The 24,860-nt window shown below is 47.1% G+C and overlaps 1 protein-coding gene across 6 annotated transcripts in view; it reads left to right on the forward strand.

Annotated features, from left to right (window-relative positions):
• The window catches only part of LOC143422621 (uncharacterized), a 458,375-nt gene that overhangs the window by 267,065 nt on the left and 166,450 nt on the right, over positions 1-24,860 (forward strand). For all 6 annotated transcript variants that reach the window (XM_076893399.1, XM_076893398.1, XM_076893405.1 and 3 more), the window contains one exon: positions 535-793. In XM_076893399.1, coding sequence (XP_076749514.1) covers positions 535-793 — 259 coding nt within the window. The remainder of the gene's footprint in view (positions 1-534; positions 794-24,860) is intronic.

A 24,860-nucleotide genomic window follows, 5' to 3' on the forward strand; every position in this document is an offset into this window, starting at 1 on the left:
CGTTCGATCGAGTCGACCAGTCGAACGACGTCTCTGCGTTCCCATTGCTGCCTCCGGTCAACGGAAAATACGACTCGCTCGCGTCGCGATAAAACGTAGCAACGGATCGGTTTCGTTGCGGATTTTTTTTTATTTCTTCAGATTGCTTTGCGTTATAATATTCTGACAATTTCTATCCTAGCGAACAAACAAACGAGTGATCTCGATATTTTGAAAAGATTATGAACCTAACTGGATAGCAACGTTCCAAATGAGTCTCAGCCTAGTCTCTCTACCTCATCGTTACCCCACTTCGCATGACTTGAAGGATACACAACCCATACAACGATGTCTCCAACATTCTCTATAATTTTCTCAATACACTGACACTAAAATTAGATTATAAATTGCGTAAAAAAATGCAGGATCAATTATTTTTCGCCCTAAAGAAAGAAAGATTCCAGCTACAGGGGGGGTTGAACTCGCGATAATACTGAAAAAAACGGAAGGGTCCTCGAAGATGCTTATTCTCAACACGATTCGATCGTTTTTCAGGGTCCGGTCGGGGAAGTGGGCGGCGTCAGGCTGCCGTTACAGTCATTACATGGGTACGGATCTGTGTTCATGTACTCGGCGTCGACGAGTCCCGGGGGTGGAGGTGGTCAGGGTGGCGGAGGCGGAGGCGAAGTGACCCTCCGCCTCCGCGAACCCGAGGACATTCCCGAAGAAGTTCTTGCACGCCTCGAAGACACAGCCACCCTCTCCATCTCTCTTCAAGGCGATGCAGTGCTCAGGCTGGGGGCGGCTGGCACGGGTAAGTCTCCTTTTCTCCTTCCACTCACCTCTTCTTTCGTTATCTTATGACGTTTCTCGTTTAGATCAAGTTTGCATCGAATTACAATATACGGAAAATGACTGAACGTTCTCTAACTTTCGAGGAAATCAGTTAACGAAGTGCGAATGTTTAATGGATAACTTTTTCCTCGAACCCTTTTCTAAATGCTAAGATGTCGGATTATGTTAGAATAATTTTATTAACGCGTAAGTAATCCTGCGGGGTATTAACTTTCTATGTAAAAGTACACTCGAGAAAATGATGAAACGTTTCTTCGGTATTTAATTATACAAAGCAATATTTCGCAATCTAATCTCGGTTATGACCTCTCGCGCGGGTTTTTCAAAACGTAACATCCTCCGCGTTACATTGTACACATAATGCTTAATAAACTCCGCTTGTATCAGCAGGGCATAATTATTATTCGCGAAGTAATGGCGGCCACAAATTCCACTGTACCTACGCAGCGTAGACCAGCCATAAAATGGAACGAAAATGGCCGGCTTATCGGCGAAAAATGCGTTGCGCAAAAATATCCGCGATAATTCGCGCCACAGCGGATCGGCGTATTTTAGTAAAATAATTCTGCATTAGGCCGCGCAAATGCGCCGGCTAATCTGACCAGAGCCACCGCGGGCCGCGCGTACACTCTTCGAAAACCGGGAAATTAATTGCGATCCCAAAAATACGAGGGGACGATCCCCATTATAATAAATTCCGGGGTAAGTTTCACGAAGGCTGCGATCTAGTCGGAATTTATGCACCGTGTAAGCCAGTTATTTATCGTGGTAACGACCTCGGCCACCTAACACTCTTTAATTTGTCATTGATTGAACACAGTCGTCTCTCGATTGACCATTTCGCATAGAATATCGAGGTGAAATTAGTTAGCTTCCTGGGTGATGAAAGGACTTCATTCTGAGACGATTGAAAATTCTTGAATCTTATTAAAAGTAAGTTTACCAGATTATAAAATTCTCAATAACTTCTTCTTGTATTTATATTGTAACAACAAACGTCGTTACGTTGATCATTTTGTTCATAAGTGAATCGATTCGCTGCGAAACTACGAGAGAGCGAGGGCGACTTTAGAAATTTAAATGAACGCCGTATTCGTCGTCTCCCCTGGCACAATCGTAAGAATCGATTCCATTAACGATTAACCCCGAAGGAAATGGAGGCGTAACCTCCATCGGTCCCGTTTTCTCGAAAGGCGGAACTTCCAGATTGCTTCAGTTTCGTGTATTTCCATTGAAACTGAATGTCTAGCTCTGTTGGCCCGGCGGAACGGCCGCTGAGCGGCGTGATCTCAATAAATCGTTTTAAGCAGCCATTGCAGCCGAGCCGGGTCGCGTTTCGGAAACACCAGCTGGAGGATAAAAGTTTTCTTATTGCCTCCTCGGGCGTGTATTCTCCGGCGCCGCCGAATCCGTGGTTCGATCTGTTTATTTGAACAAACTTCCCCCGACGAGGATCGTCTTTTCGACGGCTAACGATTCGATACTTCTTACTCGTCCCTCGCGTTCTCTCGCGATTTCATTCACTGTTCCATGTCACACCACGCGGGACTTGGAGCACTTCTCGCGTCTCCCCATTTTCCTCTCATTCATTTATATTCTTTAGTACATTTTATAAATTACATCTGGAGTACAGGTTTTCAGTACTTTGGAACCCGCAAAGTCTCGCAACCATCCTTGAGAAGCACACAGTCCTCGGTTTTTTTCTATTATTTCACTCTCTACCCCAAAGCTGAATCCTTAAATGGAGCCCTCCAGGATTATAAGGGGCAACATTAACTAGGTCGAGACTAAGGACCCACGTTTAGCAAGGGTCATATCTCGTGGCCCCTTTTTCCTTCCATCGATACATCCTACACCACGCATAGTGCATTGTTGTGTCTGTCCCCTAAACAATTCATTCATTATTACACGTAAAACACGAGGGTTCGACTTTCTTCACAACTTCGAGTAATATCTATCGAGAAAAAAGACGAAGTGCGTGAAGACCAAAACCAGTGTAGAAAATGGGACGAGAAAGTATGAAAGGTCTCATTAAACCGTCGCCAAGCAGACACTCGTCCGTTTCCCCTATTCTCCCGTGAAACATTCCCGGATAAAAGCGAGAGTTGGCCAGGAATCGGCTGGTCCGAGGGGGTAACAGAGGAACCGCGTTGGCCGGTGGAAACGGATTAAAACTTTTATCAAGGCTTTCAAAGGCAGCTGGTCCGCGGGACACAGAGGGTGCCCCGTTGCTCCCCATCTGAAAAGAGGATTCGGCGAACGATCGAACGTTAACTTCCGGCCGATTTGTCATAGCCTGCCGCGGTGACTGCTGCCCCCGCCGCGCTCGCACCGCGATAAATCCCGGATTTTCATAAGTTTCCACCCGCTCCGCGCTCCCTGTTCAGTGACGAGGGCCTTCGAGAGCTGTTCCTCTTGTCTCTCGTGGCACGCTTGCACCCTAACCGAGGGTTCGAGCGAGATAACGTATTTATAGGGCGATTCGTCTAACTTGACGAGTTGAAATTAGTTATGGACGGTTTATTGCATGGGAGAGTGTGGAATTCGAGACGAACGTGTAGTTACTTTGGTTTTTTCTTTAACCGAGCAAATAAGGCTACTGTTGTTCTATCTCTAACAGTTCGAAGCGCGAATCAACCCTTTCGTTCGATCGAAGATTTCAGAAAAGCAAAAAATACCAACAACGAGAGTAACAGAAGCGGTCCACTGTGCCACATTTTACGCAATCACTATAAAATCAGTAAGACTGGTGGCTCGAGACTTTCGCGGAGCGTTGCATGACGCCGTTACTCTTTTCTCTTTCTTCGCGCGGTCTCCGCTGAAAAAGAACGAGCTCGAGAGGGGGAGGATGGAAGATTTATCGAAGTTGCGGCTTGTTACCGGGACTTTACGCTTGAGGCGCGGGCGCCGCTTGAGAGCCGCGATAAAGGTGCTAGCGATTGATTAAGAGGGTCGTTCGTGCCAAGGAAACGCTGCTTCAAACGCGACCCCCCGATCCAAGCCGCTTTTCAGGCCTCTTCTGTGCCACGGCTCTTGGATTCTTTTGTGCGGGCCTTGCTTTTGCCGTCGAAACTTCCGCGTTAATCCGACGCTGCGCCGAGATATCGTGGATCTGGTGTTTTACGTTGATAATCTGCCGCGTTTTAAGCCCGTCCGTTTTCACGGATACCCGAATTGCTCGGGTTTTCGTAACGCGTCGCGTTACGAGGCGGAGATTAACACTTTGCTAGCCGACGAAGCCGCATTGGCATCGTTTCAATATCAACTGCTCTGTTGTTTCACGCTACATCTTTTAACTGAAACTATAAATTGCTGTAACGTAGTTATTGGTGATGTGTTGAATTTTGAGTGCAGACTACGTGTCTTCCCGACAAGACTGAATTATTGTCTCGCTGTCTGAAAGTAATGGTGAATGGTCGACTGTCTTTAATTTATAGTAGAGTGGTTAATAAAAATAAGCGGTCGTGAGATGCGTTGCGAATTGCTCGAAAGCATATGCATAGTCTGTCGCATAAATCGTTCCGCGAGAATGAATCTCAAGACAGTTGAATTAAAAAATTGTCGAGCAACTCTGATAAAAAAAGAAAACTACACACAGGAATTGTGTTTTGCGAAACTCCAATTTCCGTGGCGCAATTTCTTGCGATAAAAGCAATCGCGCGGTAGTTTGAACTAGTCGTCCACAGACACCGCACGGCAGTAGTGGATGTACGTTTATGGTCAGCCGGTGTCACGTAAAAGACGAGCCGGAAACGAAGTCGATGTACGGAAAGCACCGTTTTCTGACATCAACATTCCGCGTCGCTTCCGCCGCTTCGTACCGGAAATTCGCGGCAGAACAGACAATTTCACGGATATCGCTTCCGTAAGCGTGACACGTGTAATTTCCGTCCTCGCGCGGGCGCGGCTTTCGACGTTTCTAATTTTCACGCGTGTCTTGAAATCGGCGCCCGATCGGATGCAGGTCGAATTGTAATCGCGCAATTCTGCAAACTTTCCGCAAGAATGGCGAAAACCCGGCTACGCGAATACATTGCGGTTGCGGTGATTACATCGGCCGAATTAATTTCATCTACGTTCTGGCAACAAGGTAAATACGGAAATATATTTCAATCAAGCCGCTACGAGCTATAATTACGCGAATTCATTAGTCGCGTATTATTTAAAACATTTATTACGTGCTGGAAAATAATTGATGGATATTCTGATGTAACGATCATTATATATCGGTTTGATTGAACGTTGTTATTCGTTGCGCGATCACGTTTTCGTGGCTATCGATAGGGGTGGGGCTTTTGTTACTCTCATTACGTTGGTTTAAAAAAGAAAGTTTAAGAATCGATATAAAAGATAATTACAATTTCTACAGTGCGTACAGATTCATTTTTTGTCAAACTTCAAAGTATAAAAAAGAATATTATACGATATGAATCTAGGAAAAGAAACTGAAACTGATTCGCCAAACATTATCTTCTCCAATGTTCCAGTAAACCGTGGCGAACTAATTAGAAGAAGATCGCATTCATCCACAACGTATAGAATCGTGTCTCAGAACAGTGCAGGATGGTTTCCATAATTCACAATCCTTCGAAATGTCACCGCGAAACAAACCGGTGACGGTAGCACGGGGAACGGATGCTGGTTGCGCGGCGCGAGCCCCGAGGCGGGGGATGAAACTAGGCGCAATAAAGGCGGGCTTGCATACTCGTCGCGCGCGGGGCAATAAGTCTGAAATATGCCAGCGTTTTATTCTCGCCGCGCGAATACTTGCGAGAAACAGCGGCTAGCGAGAAAAAGAGCGGTTCACCGCTGGCAGGGGGGTTGGTTGCGCGGCTACGGGGATGAAGGACGCGCGGCGGCGTGGATTTCGCGTTGGGCAAAAAAATGTCTGCGGTTTACATGGCGAACATGGGAAAAGGAGGGGGCTGGTCTGTGCACGCAAACAATTCTCGCGGAGCATGCGCCGTGTGAATACCAGCGTGGGACGTGGCGAGAGGGTGAAACGTCGGCGGGGGTGCAGCGAAGGGGTTGCGGAGGATCGCGCGCTTACGCACACGCGGGAGCCCGCGGTGGCGGCGAAAAATTGGGGCGGGGCGGGTGTGTACACGCGAGACTCGGCCGGAAAACTTTGCGGGCAGAGCAATTCTCGTTATAACTTCGGCCCTGCGGAAACTTAAACTGCTGCCGGCCCGAACACACGGAACTTTCAGCCGTTTTCCTGCTCGCGGGACAATCGTCCCGCCTCTGCCGCCTCTGTCCTTTCAGCCGGATACCACCGGGGCGAGAGAACGATCCTCGCTGCTCGTCTTTTTCTCCTTTGCTTGCCTCCCTCGTTCTCTGTCTACTTCTCTCTTTCTTTTCTGTTCACGTCGCGTGACGGTCTTTCGATGCGCCGTACTCTGGAACAATGCAATGACTGGCTTTAGCGAGAGGGGTGGATCGGAATGGAGAACGTGTTGCGGAACGTCCTGGTGATCCTTGGTGCTGTGCATGCTTCGAGAATTTTTTCGAAAATTAGATTTCTTATCAATCGTTTATTAGAATAAAGCAAACGCAGCATTAGCTTCAAGTTTAATCTGAAACGAAGCGGCGTTTCGAACTTTCTACATTCGCTCATAGTAACGAAGACAACGAATTTAAGAACCGGAAGACACGGTAACCCACATCGTTTACTCATTCTTTCCTTATCGTCGCCAGAAGACAGTCAACTTCCCTCCGCTCGTCGAGCCGCGCTCCGAAAGAGCACCCCTCCGCGAAAACTAAACAAACTTTCCAAATCGATACTACCGCGCACAGAATCCACGTCGCCTGATAAAATGCTCGATTCATACAGGGTAGCCTACCTGCTTAGACAACATTAAAAGACCCAAAGCGCGACGGTCGTTATTCCTCAGCCGACTTATCTGAACTTTTAAGCCCAACGCCGCTATCTCGTGCCTCTCGTTCCTCTTATCTAGGGCCAGATAACCATTAATAGGTCGCCCACAGGGAGCAGCCGCGGTTTTTCTTCGAACTCTAATCACCGATCGAATCTTAATCCCGCACGTGTGCGTACGTGTGCGCAACGCGGAAGCCCTGAAGACGGTCTGGGAGGGCAGGAGGAGGCCGTTATCCCGGCATCACGTATTTAAGAAGGAGTCGAGGGACACGTAGCGCCCTGCACGAAAACGAAGTTTCAACCCCCGGCGTTCGTGCGGCTCGCACGTGTTCCTTGGCCACGGAGGGCCAGGAAACCGTCGAACGGGTCTGGGGAAGATTTAACCGTGGACGAGGCCGCGAGAAACCACGCCACCCGCTTCGTTAAAGCTATTCACAGCTGCCGCGTGATCTTGCCGCCGTTTGATTCGACCCGAAATCCTCGAAAGCGTCCCATCGAAGCTGCCTCCCTCGCTGTTTTTACGTTGCCCTTTCGCTCAGCTTTCTCGCGCGTTCCTCGCGCGTGTAACGTGGTCACGTTTGTCGTGTGTTCTGCGTTCTGTATCGATCGTGAACTCTGTTCGGGACCAAGTTCGTTCTTTCAGCGAGTTAGCTGGAGTGGAATTTTGATGTTCATTGAAGATGGCGATTATTAAGTTAGCCATACAGTGGATTTTGTATCTTTGGATTTTTTCAGGGATATGAAAGTATTATTATTCATCAGACACATTAAAGTTGACGAATGCGTTCGAACGAGCGGAATTTTTCAACAACGATGCGGCATGTATTGCGGATGAAACGAAATGAAGAATGTCGTTGAACGCTCGCGAGAACGCTGCAACGCTCCGCGTATTCTGAAAAATTATTGCGATACCTGGTTGCGCCGCGAAAAGCACCATTTCCCGGCACGGACGGAGCTGCGTAAATTATGAACGCTGTTTAACTTCGTGCCAGCTACTACCCGCAACTGGTGACCATCTCTGCCTCGCACACGTGGGATAAATTTTCACAGAACGATGCGTGCATGCTCGCGTGATCGCGAGCCATCGTGTCGCAGAGCGACGTGCTTTTTCACGCGAACCCTCAATTCCTTTGCCAAGTTTTTCAACCCTTACTATCAAATGTCTGTGCAAATTTTCATAGAGATCTTTAGGTGGTAGAAATTTTAATTCGTTATTTTTTTTTAACTATAGCATACGTGATATACACATATATATAATAATATTTACGATAAAACAATTACTTTCACCTTTTGTCCAGCTTTTAATTCATCACATTCAACAAAACTTGGAAGCGTCACAAGCAACACATACCTATCTTCCCTTTCCAAAGGCCATGCAACTAAAAGAAAAGAAAGCATGAACTCTTCAATGAACAACCTACCGCAACAAAGGAGCTCGCCAGACAGCAAAGAGAGCGTGTACAAACTGCATAAAATAAATTCAACATGTAGGGATCAGAGGAGCAAGGGGTGGCTGACGCGAAATTAGCTCGAAACGTTTCTCCAGGCATCGCGTCGTAAATTAAAGTTTATACAGACGACTGGTCCCGCGCTTTTCCATCCCGGGTCTTCCTCCCTCCTTTGCGCGCGCCACCATTTTCGAACTGTTTCACATCGTATCCGGCCGAATTCTTTCTACCCCTTTTTTCACCCGCCGAATTCCGCCGCGCGCCCGCCAGATTAATCCGAAAATAACGAGCTGCATATAAAAAGGCTCCCTCTTGCCCGCGTAGCGCGCCCCTTTTTCCTTCAATCTGCGCGCGGTTTAATGTCAAGCCGAGCGTCCGTCAGTCACTCAAAGGAATCGAATGGACGCCACAGGGGTACACGTTGCGTTGCTAATTACGTTCAGGCAAAACGAGCGTAGCTTGCGAGATTGGATGTCCACGCTGTTCCATGTTATCGTTTCTGATTAAGATGGCTGCTCTTAATCTCCCGTATTGATGCCGCGTATTTATGTTCGACAAACGCACGAAACTTCCAATTTATGACATCAAGCTATCGATACGGTTAAATATTCAAGATCGATGTTTCTTTCTTTGTTGGAACAGCTTCCACGCTTCATCGTTTGCTTCCTTCCTCGTTCAACGTACACGTCGAATCTTTATCTTCCCCGTGCTCCACGTTTGGGCAAGTTTTGTTTGCGCGTACACCGTACCTTTACACCGTAGAACGCGGTCTACGTATTGTATTTGGGCAGCTTCTTTGTGTGTTGCACGGTCGGTTGTTTGCTCGAAATGTTTTACAGTAGAAACATTTGTGCACAGGTAGAGTTAGAAACAGATTTTAAGGGTGGGAACTTCCGATGGGCTAAAGTGGGTTGAATCGATTTAAAGTAGCGATGGCTCGTAACGATCGACTGCCACACCGTGAATAGTCTCTGGCACTTTTTGTTTCCGTTTCCTGTTTACTCGCCTAACCGTTTGTTTAAAGTCGCTACGCGCGCGCGCAGTGAGAATGTAAATCTGCGAGTAGAGAATAGACGATCTCTCCCTTTGAATTAGACGAAACCAGAGAAAACGCTTATCTTAACTGTAAGATAATAGATCGTGTGTGCGGCGTCGTTCACCATCGGGCTAACAGCTTCCAGCATTGAATTAATTTCGAGCGTTGGGTATAACAATATTGAATCGCCCTTATAGTTGTTTAATTATAGATGCATCAGCAAATAAACGCCAGTAGGCACTCTGTACGTTCCAATTATATCTACAGCGATAATCCTCGAAACATTGTCAGAAAATTAGTAATTTACATTGCGCTAAATTAATGCCGAATCTTACTGCAGTCTATTTCACGTCACTTTACATACCGACATTGTCCATCAAATTTTAGCCTCCGCAATATTAATAGGTAGCAATATCTATATTACCGGAAAATTTTCGTACCACGCGTTACGCTTTTGCATTAGTACAACGGCCCAATAATACCAGCTTTACATCAAACCGCCAACGCCGATCATCAAATACCACTCACCTAGAACATTATAAGCTCGTCCATCAGCTTGCCACTCCCCAAATGTCAACGCGTCAGACCGCAACAGTATTCAAATCATTACAAAATTCGCCGTTATACCTTGCACGCAATTCCAAATCTAGAAATCGTATCGCGACGCATCTATTATCCGATACAAAATCTCTCGAAATATCGCTCGCGTCCCGTCATCGAACGCCGCTACAACTACCCTCCAGTCATTATTCAATCCCACCGAACCATCCTTTAAAATCATCATCAATTATCTCTACTTTAGATCGTGCAGTGACATCAAAATTATTGGTAAATTCTCTATCGAGCATACTTTGGTCTCGATCTTTGATTTAGAAATTTGCCACCGTGTAAAATTTGTCAAAGCGGCTGTTATCATTCGTTGCGAACCTTCCATCGTACAACAGTTGATCAACAAGATCAACTGTGCATGGAAACAACTACACTTTAAAATGTACAATTTAGAACCTGAATTAAAGCACCCTTAACTCGTCATTAAACGTCTCTAATACATTCTCAGAAGCATCGACGTCTAACTCGCGCGTGCACTTTGCAACGCGAAATTCGCGTCACACCACCCTCTCAGTAATACCTCTGAAAAACAACCGGTAACGGTTATTGTCGAAGGCCAGAAGGCCGTCGCAACCCTGTTCCCCCGAGCGCGTCTCCTAATTTCGCGGCAGCGTCATTAAAAACAGCTTTCAGCGCACACGCGCGACCTCGTCGGCCCACATGCACACAGAGAGAGAGAGAGAGAGAGAGAGAGAGAGAGGATAGAACGCAGCGGGGTGCACACAAAGCAAAGACGCGCGAACGATCCGGGAGACGGCCCCGTATTTACCGTGCGCGTCCCGCGGGACCCGTTACAACCCCCGTGGTGGCGTCGATGTAATCGGCGGCAGCGCGCGCCCGCATGCCCCACGGCTAAAACAGATGAGCCGCGCGCGATACATATTTTCACCGGGACCGCCGACGCGCACCTTTGGGAGCACCCCTACCTGTCGGTGCGCCCTCGGCTCCGGGATCGCCGCGATAACGGGTAATAGGGGTGATCCGAATCGATTTCGTGCGGGCGCCGCTTACGAGCTCGCGTTCACCGAATCGCCGATGCTTCCGATGGCGGTTATAATCGTGTGTGTTCGGCCCTGGTGAATTCTGATACTAAATTACGATAGGAGATACACGGTTCGCAACCTTGTACAGTTTTACCTGCCTTTTTCATTTGTTTCATCGTGCAATTGCGTAATGCTATGTGGAGGAACGACGTGGGTTTTCTTTTAATGTAAAATGTTTGAAGAAAATGTAAGAATTGGTTGCTGGTGTGTCTTGTATTGTAATGCGATTAATTCTTGTCTCTTCCAGTTTTCAATCTTAGCAGATTAATTATTAGTTAAGATATGAATCTGGAAGGTTCTCGAAGAATTTGTTGAAATGATTTTTAAGTCTCGTTTAAATCCACGTCCCGTATCATGGATCGAACTTTTAAGTACTGCCAATGACGAAGTACTTTAACCATTGTGAAAATAAAATCAGCAGAATCTCGCCCTCTTTTATCGCCACGCACACAATGCTGTTTTACATACAAACGATAAAACTCTTATCCGAGGGGTAACTTTCTGTTACAATGGCTTTCGAGATAATCTTAAGATGGATGAAATTCCAGTTGGCGAGTTTGCCCCCTCGATCTCGTCCGTTCGTCCGATTTTACCTCCAATTTCCGATCAATAATCGGTCTACACGATATTCCTATCAATCTTTCCCCTTGAAGAACAAATATAAACAAAATAAGTACGAGTTACGCTTATTTCGATCGTCAGTACATCTCGAATGAATTTCTATCGTATCGTACATCCGATGTCCTCAAAGTCTGTCGTAGTCAAAGGGTTAAATGTCACATTTTCCACAATAATTGACCGCCGAAGCCACTGAATCTGAGAAATTAGTAGATCAAAGCCTCGAACGTACACGAGAAGGACAATAAACGTGATTTTTAGGTCCGCAGCACCGGAGATGATAGCAATCTTCCGATTATTGGATCCATTCACAGCGTGATACGCCTCCGCAGTAGACCTCGCGTCTCTCTATCGGCCGATCTCATAGATGTGAAACCAGGCGAGGATCATCGCATCAATCAGACGTTAATTACACGTAATCCTTGATCTGCTTAAGCTGATGAATCCAAACAACATCAGCAGCGAGCCGCTTGTCTCCGTATAAGATAGAATCTACGTATCGATTCAGCGTGCGGAATGGATCGATCGATTAAGCAGAGCTCACGTCCTTGCGGATACTACGAAACACCGTGTACAGTCGCGTATTTGATAAATTGCTGCAACGAGTAATTTCTGTGCGCGAGATTTAACGACACGATATCGTTCGATGCGAAAATAGAGTGGAATGAGACTGCAATTTTTTTCGACGTTAACGACTATCCCCATCGAAAGCAGTTGAAATTGTCTTGGGCGATTTTACGTAGAGGTGGTGCATATTTACGATTAGCGGGAATTACGCGCGACACTTCTATCGCGTTCGTAGGCAAGGCGTTAACATAGAAACCATTAACTGGAGTAACAATGGATTAATCTACGGGAACAGCTATTAGTTACTGGATCCAATAGAGCGTGTTACGAGCTCTGACAGTGTGACTGTTTCGCCCCTGCGTGTACGCGAGTATTCCTGCTAACTGCGTGACGCATTCAAGAAATGCGGCAGCCGCTGATGTTCTTTATAATTAAACTGGAAATGCTTGCGCGGATTCCTGTTCGTATAATTGTTTCTGAAGCTTTGATAAGGTTTCGAACTCTGAATATTACAACTGTGCATTTTCTATGCTCTCGCTTGTTGCGCGTACCCTGTACTTCCTCGAACGTTTTCATTTCTCGTATAAATAGACGAAATTCATTCATTCGACGCACGGAATTTCTACTCGGTCCGACAGCATCGTGGAGCTTCGAAACTATTTATTTCTTCATACTATATCCTGTATTCGAGCAATTTTTATTTAAAAATACAACTAAAAGAATTACGTGGATAAGCGTAGAACTCGAAAATCGTCTACTCTCGATCGCGTCTCTCTTTCAACAAATGTACAATATACGATAAACAGAATACTCGTGAAACTATAACTAAACTTTCATCCGTACGATCTTACGATCATCCGCCCCATCGCGTTTCTCTCTAAAACGCAACAGATTTCCTACGAAATTCAACGACGGCTCTATCTCGCGAGCACGGAAGCCAGCTTCGCAGGCGAAACGACCGGATGGATACGAAGCAACGTTTCGAGGCCGCGTCCGAGGGTTGGGATCTTCTGGGCGGCCCGTGGGGTGCACGAAATATTCGAGCCCGCGCCGCGGCTAAACTCGTTCCGCGTTACGACGTAATGGACGCATTCAGCTAAAAGCGTGATTTCGCCGGTCAACGGAAAGTTATAGCCCGTAATTGAAGGCAGGGTAACAAGAGTTGCGGACGCGCGAGCGAGAGAGGGTGAGGCGGGTAGGGAATAGTTGGCAGCAGCGTCCGGGAGCGTTCAGGAAAACTACAGCGGCGTAACTCCTGGACGAAGAGAGTGGCGGCCGGGCGAACCAAGTGGCAGGGTTTAAATTCGAATTAGCCTACAGGCGAGAGATCCCGCTGGCCCTACCCCTGGACAAAGCTAGCCACGGTATTAAGCCGTTAGACCGTAACGAGAGTTGATTAAGTGTGCGGGCGGGCCGGCCACGGACACGCAAAAAGTACAAACTACGAGGCCGCGTGAAACGAGCGCGATGGGAATGCGAATCGGGTGGAGGAAGCTTCCGTCCTGGACGCGAACCCCTCTGCTTTTTTTCCCGTTTTTTTTTTTTTTTTCATTTCAACGGATGTAGGAGCACGTGTAGGCGGGGGACCTGGTATTAATCGGACCGGCGATAAAACCGACGATGTCAACGTCGTTTCTTTCTCTGTAATCGATTTCAGCTACGCTGTACGCCGCTGTTCCGGTACGTCGGGTATTTAGATTGATGCGTATCCGATGGTGTCGCCGGGATTTTTCGGAGCCCCAGCTTTCAATTGTTCGCGAGGTGTTCGTTGGATTGGCTGTTGTTCAAGTTACTTTCAATGGCCAGCCCCGTTTGGTTTGGAAACAGGAAACGTTTTCCGTACAACTCAATCCTCTGGTACCTGGTCCGCCATTTTGATGTAACAAGGTTCGAAATGCAAGCTTTCCTTACTTCTCATATTGAAACGATTTGTATCGTTGGTGCCCGTGTTTTCGCATCGATGCGGTGAATGCGACCGACCATGGCGTTTCCACTGACACAAGCTGCTCCGGTTATCATTAAAACGTAACGAACGAGTTCGAAACGATCAAAGAGCCACCGTGCAGCAACAAGATCGCCTAATCACCGCGAAAACCAACGCGTTCCCCCTCGAAAAAGCCAGGGGGTGCTTCAAAGGTTCGCGATTCGCAATTCGAATCCGGCTGATCCCCCCCCGTCAAAGAACGATAATTCGCGGGCGGCGCTCGCGTGCGCTCGCGGATTAACATGAAAATCGTGGGCCGCGCGTGGCAGCGCGCGGAAACTTATGCGCGGGAAATTATTTTCGCGGCTGGTACGCGCCCGAGCGGGGACTTTAATTTGCGATAGAAGCTGACTGCGCTGTCAAAGGGATGCCGCGCGCTTCCGACACCCTCCCGCCGGAGTTCCACCCCGTGAACCCTCCTGCTTGGACCACGAGCCAGCCAGCCAGCCAGCCAGCCAGCCAGCCAGCCGATTTAATTAATGTTCCGCGCGTAGCTACAGCCCGAGCTCTCCTCGTGAAACATCGTTCGACTCTCCCAGCTGTTCGCCCGGGGTGAAAGTGCCGGGCGAAACGAACGGACCAACGAAATTGCGTTCACCCGGAAATTGCGTTTTTACGATGCCATAATGAGATGTCCGTGCGCGAGGAGACGGATCGACGCTTTTTCCCTCCTACGGATACGTATCTCGGCTCTCCAGCTTTTTCCGTTACGAACGCTATCCTGATTCGTAATTTCGCCTGCAGTCCGCGCTTTTTTCAGGGGCTGGGTTACGGATGAAATATTTAAGTGGTAGGTTGTCTGGATGTGTTGTTTTTAGCCTGGTAGTTTAAGAGATCGAGGAAACAGAGATTTTTCAGGTTCAATTGTCTCATTGGATTCGTTTGGATCGTGTTACGAATTTGTTGGTCGATTTAAAATACATCTGCTCGTGTTTATATTTAATTTTGTTAATAATAAATGGATATTTGAAATTCGTGGAGCAGAATCGGCTCGTCAGAGATGCTTAAGTATCGCGGATAGATGGCAATCTGGAAAGTCTCCCTTTTTCGGGGTAGCTCGCAGGCAGGGTCTTTGGGATTTAGGTTGCCCTTTCTGAGCGATGAAGACATTCCGCTGTAATGGCGCGCGTGACAAAACTGTATAACCAAAAGACTGTTTTTCATCATATCGAGTTAACGTATTCTTCCAAGTGTTTCACTTACCATTTCATTTGGACGCTCCTGCGCGAGACGAGCGTCGATGCGGAAATTTAAGTAAACTCTCGTTGCAGTTGCTTACTAATTACAGATCGACTCGCGGGCGCGCGTCAAAATGGCAGCTGGCAACGTGCGTCGCACATTGTTTTACATAGAATCGGTAACGCGTTCTGCCAGCTTCCATCGCGACGTCCGTCATTGCGACGCGTCTGCTCCTAGCCTTTAACTGAATTAAACTGAACGCCCATTGACCGATGTTCTGCCGCCGACAGTTTTGTGTCTGATGTCGCGACACCCTCGGCTCTCTTGCCTCAATTCAGATCGGCCTGAAGACAGTTTCGTCTGGCGCTAGTCGTGTCGCGCGATGTACGCACTTGGATGTGCGCCAGTGTGCGCCACCAGTATGGAAACTGCACAAGTGTGCACACCTGACGACACGACGAGTGCCAGACAAGACAATCTTTGAATCGACTTAGGCTGTGGATGGGAGACGCGAAGATGTGTATTTCGAGGCGTGCACGCCAAGTCTTTAGGTAGAACTGAGTAGCCACGAAGCTGGGTTACCGACTGCTCTGATAGATATTGTCGAGTTTTCTCATGTTTGTTTCTAATTATCGTCACGACTGTTGCTAGGTTTCATGATAAATCTTAGTAATATGTATCTAGTATAACCGAGACAAGTTCTTGTCAGAGAGACGACGTGGCTGCGTTTGCTTAGGTTATGCGGTAATATTTTTGTGGTCAAAGTAAGTTATATTGTACGCGTTTGCTTGTTTCACTAAACAAATTTTACGCGAGACGCGATATTTTTAAATCGTAGCTAAATCAACTCGTTAATTTAATCCGAACTAATTAATGTATAAATTACTATGAACCGATACCTTCCACATTATATATGTTTTAATGAGGTATCGCGATGAACAATTATCTGCGCGTATAATAGTATCACTGTAAGGATTAATTTATTTAGGTATTAAACGTTATTCTTGCTTCTACGTAGATTGATTTTTAAATACAGAGTTGAATATTTTCAGAAATAAGTTTTGGCGCCACTCTCGACGATTACGAAAGCAACCTCTGTTGCAGCACATTTCCCTATTGATTTTTTTCAGAAATTCGATTGAGAGATTTTGCTGTTACGCTTCGTCGAACACGGTGATGATCCTCAAGCAGTTGTTATTCGTGGAAACGGATAAAAGTCCTCTGGATAAATTGACCACTTAAGCCACGGGAGAGTACGCATCCCTTTGCTATTCTCGTCGCGATCCAAAGCCGTGATTCGTGACTCCGAGGACGCCGCGTTGTACACGCGACTCAAACACTAATTAGCTTCTGTACACCCCGGCGGGTAATTGTTTCGGAGACTCTTCAGAGCGGGAGCGTAAAGAGCGCCGGGTGAAATTAAAATGGACGGCGACGCGTTGAACGCCGCGAATTTTCGTGCGTCAAATGTTTGAGGATGTTAAATTTCATTGCCTCGCGAGATTGAGGCTCTCGTGGCGCGACATTTCACAGTTGAAGCTTTCGAGGGTTTCCGGTGTCTTTGTGAAAGGATTAGACCAACGTTTCGCAAATAATACGGCCACTTTCGGTAGTGGATAAGCGACAGCTGTTTTTCTTTCACATCTCGAAGGATATGGTAATCGATGGCTTACAACTGGTTTACGATTTACATAAACGCTGATCATCGTTTTACAAGGCAAATCCATCGACAGCAATCATCCAGTTCACGCGCCCGCGGCCTCTACAATTACAGTTAACAAGCGCTGCATTAGCATTATTGGAATTAGAATGAATAAACACTGTGTCAGGATTACCGGAATCAGAAGCAAACGTTGCGCTAGGATTGCGTTGGGGCCAGGTTAGGTTAAGTAAATACTTAACGAATAATTGAATGCAACATTCTGTACCTTAAGGTTTCTTAATCGAGGGCTGAACAGATTATATTGCGTTACAAATACGAAGTTTTTGATTAAAACCGATTATGAATATGCAGTTAATCTGCTTGTGCTGAAAATTTCGTTTAGTATCTTATGCTTGTTCCTCCGTTACAGAATCGCATTTCACGATGTTACAATTATAATTCCTGAAAACGTTGACTCTCGTAAGGACTTTTAAGAACTGTTCAGGATCAAAGTCGCGCACCGTCGTATCTTTACACGATCAAGTTGTTCGCGATGCTTTACGGCGATCGAGCGAATCGAGTTAGACTTTTCGTATGGGAATAGACGGAAGCTCGAGTTCGAAGAGCGGGCTTGCATTTATGAATTTAAATATTCGAGATGGCGAACGGTCGATTTCTCTCCAGCCCTCGCTACTTTATATTTCTCTCTATATTCAACGCTCGTATTTCTGCTCTTGGTAAACGCGCAAGTTTACGGGCACGTCGGTTGTGTTTGCCATGCATGCGGCCATTTCTAAGCATCCTGCACTGCCGATTTATTTTCGATACCGTTTTCAATATATTCTCGCACCTTGAACTATTCCAATTTTTCTTTTTCTTTGTATTCTACCGTCAAAATCCGTCGAGTAATTTCATTTTCCGCGCTGCTGGTGGTAATCGAGAGACTATCACGCGTGCAGGAAATGAAAAAGTGAAAATGGAAAACGTGTCAAACGTATAAGAAAAACTTGGTTCAAAGGCGAAGACTAGCCTGGCTTCTAGTGTCAGTCGTGCATCGTTTCCCATTTAAATTCCTAAGCAATAAGGAATTTAAGCTTACGTTGAGTCACAACGTCAGTCATCCTCACCAGGGTCTCCCCGCCCATCCTCCGCAGCAACGCACAGCCATTATTCATGAACTAGTTTAAAGATAAACGATCTCTCCGTCTCCCAGTGACGACTCGCGGTGGGAAACTTAGCGTCTCTGCGTCGCAGAAATGAAGACGAACCGAGGGAAACTCTACGGGCACTGGCGCTTAGTTTGTGTAACAAAGGAGATTAGGTTATCGACTTGGGGGGGGATTAAATGAATTTACGAATTCCACGATCGTTACTCGAAGATACCCGGATGGCCTCCATGTACAAAACCGCCAGAAAATTCGCATAAGACTCAAAGATCGTTTCGTCTATCGTCAGCAACAGTTATACGAAACACCATACAATTTGCTGACAGTTGTTAACGATGGAGTAACGAATAAATTTTGTTTAAAGGAAGAACATCTAAAATTACCAAGCTGCATTCGTACTTCCGTGAGTCTACGCTTGCACCTCCGCGTTACATCCTCCACGGTTTTGTAATTCCCCTGGCCGTCGTCGTCATTTTTACCCTAGCAGCCAACGAAGCGTAGACTCGCGACGGATTAAGGAAGGAACGAGGACGACGACGACGACGACGACGACGACGAGGACTGGCCGAAGGAAATAAAGAAAGGAAGCGGGCGGTACGGCGGGCAGGTCTCATTTAAATGTACGATACCGCTCGCCTCTTATCGCATTATAGTAAATACGGACTATACTCGTTCCGGCGGAAACGAGGGGTGGAAGCGGCTGCACCGCTGATTGCAAATTGACTTCGCTACCGAAATAATACCGGCGAGCCCGTTACCTTGCGATTCTTATTGCACCAAGTTCGTTACGGTTATTCTTTCTCTCTGTCCGCTCGACGTCCCGCTTCCACCATCGCGGACATTCCGTTTCCCCTGTTTAAACGTACGCGCACGCCGCTCGAGACCACCCTTCTCTCGCGCGTTTCGCTTTTTTCCTTTCCTTCCTTCCCTCCATTTCTCTTCATTCCACCATCCCAGCCCTCTCCCCCCATCGTGTTCCTCTGTCTTCCCTCTGTCCTTTTTTTCGCTCCATTATTTACCCTCGGTCTCCTTCCTACGTTTCTTTCTACCTCACCGTTTGTCGAGGACGTTGGAATCCAATTTATTCCCCGTTTCTCGCTATCCTTTTTTTTTTCTCTGCTGTTTTCACTCCTTCGTATCTCTCCTTTCTCTTTTGGTTTGTTTCACGCGTGAGACGTACGCGGATGTTTCAGAGATTTCGAGGGATCGGTTGAGTCTAGCCTGTCTTTTGGTGTCGTCGACCAGGTTCGTTTGTTTTTTAAGAAATACGGTGGATGGGCGGAATGTAGAAATTATTTTTAGAAGTTCGAACAGCTGAATTTCCAGTTACGGAAACGAAACATTTGTTTCGAGCGTGGTTGCGCAATTTTTTTGTCAACTTCTCCATTCGGTGGACAATTACGAGGGAAAAGAATTCAGCGCGGCGGATTCTGAAATGAGAAATGCTTGTAACCGCGCGCGAGTTTCCATTGTTTCTCGCGGCTCGAACGAGCAGCGACCAAGCAGAAACCTCCGAAAACTTCACGCTACGGGAATTCTCCGGTACACTTCCGCGATTAAACTGCGCTTGTGATTTGAATCCGGCCACAATCGTGCGCGGTCTCAAAAATAAATTCTCTGATCCTACGATATAGACCCATAACGCGGGCTTTTGTTCCCTTTAGAAATGAAACTTCCGACGAGTCAGTAGTGCACACTTTTCAAACTGATTACATTTTGTTCAAATTGTAAGTTTTCGAAACAGTTTTCAAATTGTAAATTTCACTCCTCGAATTCTTGAAGCGCCCTACCCAGTAGCTGCTGTACACCCTCTTTTAACTAACGAAAAGAAGCAACGGAAGTGAAACGAAATCTCTCTATGTTGCGATTCGAAGTTAAACGGTGGCCAAACGTCAATTTAAGCCACGATCTAAACCCTTCCATTACTTTAACGCGGCCGTGGAACCCCGAGCGTCGAAAAGGCCGCATTTTCCAGCGGAGTACGCCGTGTAACGAGGCGGGGGTTGCTCGCGAAACGAGGGACGCGCGTCGCGCTGCGAAAACGTTTAATCGACAATCACGGACCGATTGTCGCCGGTCCTATATTACCGCCTTAATTACGGCACATTAATTATAATGGTATGATTATTGGACCGTGAGCGTGATTATCCCTGCCCGTCTCATCTGCGTCGATTAGGCCGTCTTTGTGCCCGGCTAGGATCGATCCAGTAACTAATGTCGACGCCTGCTGGATTCCACTGTTGGATCACCTGTCGACTCCTGATGGTAGCCACGCGTGTTTACGAAACGCTTTCTTACTTTCGCATCTTCTCGAACGGAATTGATAAATTGAAAAAATTGTAGCCAAAGAGACGAAGAGTCTCTGAATGCGATCCGTGTCCATCTGTTTCATGTATTTTACTTTCTCTAATGAGGGGAAGTCTGAATTGCCATTGTCATTCGTGATAAACATTTTTCATAGATGAAACTATCCGTGTGAAGATTTGTGGCTCACTTTTCGATACTGCAGAAATAAGAAATGAGATATCCTAAGTATCGAGCGCGGATTAGATGCGATAATATGCATTATCAATACAGAAAGGAAACGAAAGGGAGAATTCTCATTAACCGTGGTCGACTAGTATATTGTACCATTGCATAATCCTTCGAGAAATATATATTCGATATCGAAATGAAAGCATTCAATAAACCTGTATACATACACTTGTATCGGTACGCCCTTAACGTAAGCACGCGCCTAGCGCATGGCAACCTCCCCAATTACATTGCTAGTCCGAAAATCGTGGAGTGTACCCTATAAAGTTAATTTCTTGGCCGCTAGGTGTCTAAGCAAAGAAGCTTCTCTCGCAAGAGACAGTTGACACGGGAGTATTTATAAGGCGAGCCGTAAAAATGAATGTTGTCGATGCGAAATCGCAATAGCGAAGAACATCGGCCCCCATTTTTTGGGTAACGCGTCGAAGACGGAGCTACGCCAAAGGCGTAAGCTAATTGATGACCGTCCCTGCCCTGACCCGAATGCGCCCCTGCCCCAGCCCTGTCCCTCCAGCCCTGATGCGATTCCCTGCGCTGCGAGCCTTGGCCAGGCTACCCCAACCCTGCGACCCGACCCAACCCAACCCCTTGCGTTCCCCAACCGCCCAAAAAACCAGCCTCTCCTCAAAAGGAGAAACCCCCACCCCACAATGAAACCAACACCTCCTGAAAAGGAGAAATCCCCCCCACAAGAAACCAGCATCTCCTCAAAAGGAGAAACCCCCCACCCCACAATGAAACCAACACCTCCTGAAAAGGAGAAACCCCCACACCCACAAAAATCAAAATGCCTTCAGAAGGAGGAACCTCCACCTTCACGAGAAACCAAAATCCTCCGGAAGGAAGAAACAAACCCCTGATCAAACAGAAAAAGAACGATATTTATTAAGTATCGAAGCAAAAGATGCGTCAATTAGACTATCGTTTAAATAAAAACAACGTAACGCCCAAAATACGCGATCGTGACACCGAAGACGGTAAGCCTGGTCTCCCATCCTGACGGCGAACAATTTGCCCGAGTCAGCATCCGCTTCGGCCGAAACCGAGCCCTGAAGTCCCGGGGTGTGTGTGTGTGTCTCGGTTCATCAAGCCCGTCCAACGTCTTCGCCGCCTCTGAGGCGTTTAATTATCCGTGGCAACCTGGCCGAGAAATATTTCACGTGGAGAGACGTCCGTCGACAAAGGAGAGCCGGTCGTGGGTATCAACGGAACAGCGGGTGAGATTCCTCTGGCAGGGAATTCGCAAGGACCGCGGTAAGGTGGCACGAGGCTACGCGACGAGCACCTCGTCATTTGAAGTTACCCTCCGCTCTCGCCTGGCCCAGAGATAATGGTCGAGGGGCTTAGTCCGCACAAAGGGTGGAACGACGTAGCCGCAGCTCGCGACACTTGTGCGCTACGGCTTAAGTTTCGTAATACCACCGGCAGCGGCCGTGATACGTCGCATGCACGGTACGCGGACACTTAATGCAATTTGCATATCGCCAGCTTAAAGAAACCGAGCATCGGTAGGGGACCAGCGTTTCAGTGGGGCAACCCTTGTTTTCGTCGCCACAGTGGGTGGTTGTTGGGGGTTGCGGGTAGATGAGCGCTCGAACCCTCTCGGATATTTCGTTCCGCGTCGCGTGGTTTCTCTTGGCGCATGGGTTCTCCTCGGTTAGGTGTTTATTGGCATTTTGCAGAGAATTGCAGAGAATGTCTCGAGTTCGATTGAAAGACCTGATGCGTCTTTGATTGAATATATTTTGCGGTGTACTTTGTAAGTTTCACAGTTTCTCTGAACGAGGTGTAATACGGTGTTTAATCAAAATTCCAGACCATTTTTGTGATCGTGGATTTTTGAAAGTGATCGAACGAGATATTTCATTCGCGCGTATCTCGCGAACTTTAATTCCTACTGTTTATCGAACGATTTCATTCAGGGCCGACGAGCGCGGCGTTCATCGCCGGAAGCGGCGTTCATCGAGCGGTGGAACGCGATGTTTTTCATAAAATCTCGAGTCGATCACGGGCGCATGATTCCGAATATCTTTCGCACGGTGGAAGTCGTTCGATCCCGCGTAACGGGCAAACAAAACCGGCGTGTAAATTGTGTACTCTCGTTCGCATATTTTGTTAGCTTTACATGCGCGCCCGTTTGTTTTCCGACTTTATAGACGACGAGAGCGAAATTTTAAATTCAACCGGACGCTGTTATTCGATCCGACTGTATATCTACTATAAATACCGTGTAATAGCATCGATCGTGAATCGAATAGTTTTCAATAATCGACCATTCGTACACTGGTCTTCCAATTTCGTCTCGCAGCTGAGGAATGGCAATCTCGCTCGGATTTCAAGTTTCAGACGCGCTAATACCAAACTTCTTTCTTTGATTACGTCTTAGTTTGCTTGTAAACATGTTTCTGTGACGATTAATGTCCAGAAAACCACTCCTTTCAGCTTCGTTGTCTCACGTTATGTTTCGAGGATCCCAAGAAAAGACACATTATTGAACAATAAAGTTAAGATAGATAACTAAAAGTTCCTTCAACTTCGTCCTACAAAGAGCCCTGAAAGAAACCGTAGAAAGTACGTAAAACATTCGAACTTCACTTACACGGATACTTTCCTTGAAATGTCTTATCCAGTAATTTATTTTCCGCCAGGATATTTGAAATGCTCGATCGTGTTCCCACTTCAACAGCGTCATTTGTTTCGACCGTTCGAAATGGGAATTAACGCGAAACAAGTAAGCAAAGCGGTAGACTTATCGCGAGGCGAGAAAAAGTTGACGACGAAACGAGGTAACGACCCAACAAGACACCCCGTCAGTCATCGATTCTGAACTGTCCGACACGCGGCGTCGGATGAAATATTCCCTAATTCCCCGTGACAGTACGATCGTCGATATTTAACAGAGTTGCAATTGACTGTTATTGCAACCCAGCTGTCGAGGATAATATTTTACGCCCGCGCGAGAAACGTTGAAAACGGTTTACACCGACGAATTGCTGGCCAAAAAGTGGGGCTGGATGGAGATTGAAAGGGAAAAAATAAAAAAAGGGTAATAATAATGGAACGGGGACATCGTCGATCGTAATTGTCGGTGCACAGAGCCTCCGTGCCACTTTGTCCAACTGATAACACGTGTCTGACAGAATAGTATCCTGACGGCGGAGCTGCTGAAAGGTAAACAAAATTTGCGGAGCTCGAATATTGGAATCGATCGATCGCGCGTAGTCGCTCGAGAGTGCGCGGTTCTGAAAATGTTTCCGGTCCCGTTACAGCTCGGGCACCCGGTTGCCGCCATTAATTTCAATCCGACTGAAATTTCTGTTTGCACGTTACGTACTCGTGGGTCTTCGAAAGCGCTGACTGCAGGGAACAGAAGAGAAGACTTTACTCGCTTAACGCTTAGTTTTGTTTCGTATCCCATCAAGCACCGCGTGATAATAACTGATAAACTTGATCAGATCGATCTCAAGCCACTCGAATCGAAAAGAACACGAGATTAAACAACTCGACGAAGCTAAACAAGCCTCGAAGCTACTATGCGCGAAGAAATTCGTCGATAAAAAGCTTACCGTACAATATCCTTGGCCCCGATCCTCGCAGCCCCGATCTAAATCGTCGATGCCGACCTCGCCACCCAGGGCACGAATTTCCACTCGATTTTCAAAGACAAAGCAGAAAGAGAGAAGAAGCTCGTCCGAAAGCCATACACGCGAGAACTTTCACAATCCACCGGCGACGTTGACTTGCCGTAAAAAGTCAACGGCACGGAGAGAACGATACGTGGAACGAAATCGTGCTCGAAGCGAGAACGGCGACGGGGATGGGATTTTAGAAGGGTTGCGAGGGTAAGGTAAACGATACTCGCGAACGACGGAGGGATCGATAGCAATTTAACCGCCCTTCGCTGTTCCGTACGCCACCCAGGGCTACATCTGTGTACTCTCGTCCGATCTGGGTCCACCTGCAGCAAGCGTCGTCACCGTCGTGGCTATCGTAACAACACCCGCCGATTCTGCCTCTCCTCCGTCTCATCCACGTTCGACTCGCCACATACACACCGAGAAAATTAATATCTGGACTTGGCTCGCGCGTTGAATAAACCAGGTTGCCTTTACTTTCGACGCGCTGCCTGGCTGTTCGTTCCTCTCCTCTGTCGGCAGCCAGTTCTTCCGGGCAACGGTGATCAACCCTTTGTCTTCGGACGCTCTTGTTCCCGACCTTCGTCGGTCCCTTTTCAGGGGGCCGCTGATCGACTCGTATTCAGACGGAACGCTCCTGTTTTCTGATATCGTGGGTGGTGACAAATATTTGTATTCTCAGGAAG

The sequence above is a fragment of the Xylocopa sonorina genome, chromosome 4 (assembly GCF_050948175.1).
Source record: "Xylocopa sonorina isolate GNS202 chromosome 4, iyXylSono1_principal, whole genome shotgun sequence".
In the NCBI taxonomy this organism is placed as follows: Eukaryota; Metazoa; Arthropoda; class Insecta; order Hymenoptera; family Apidae; genus Xylocopa; species Xylocopa sonorina.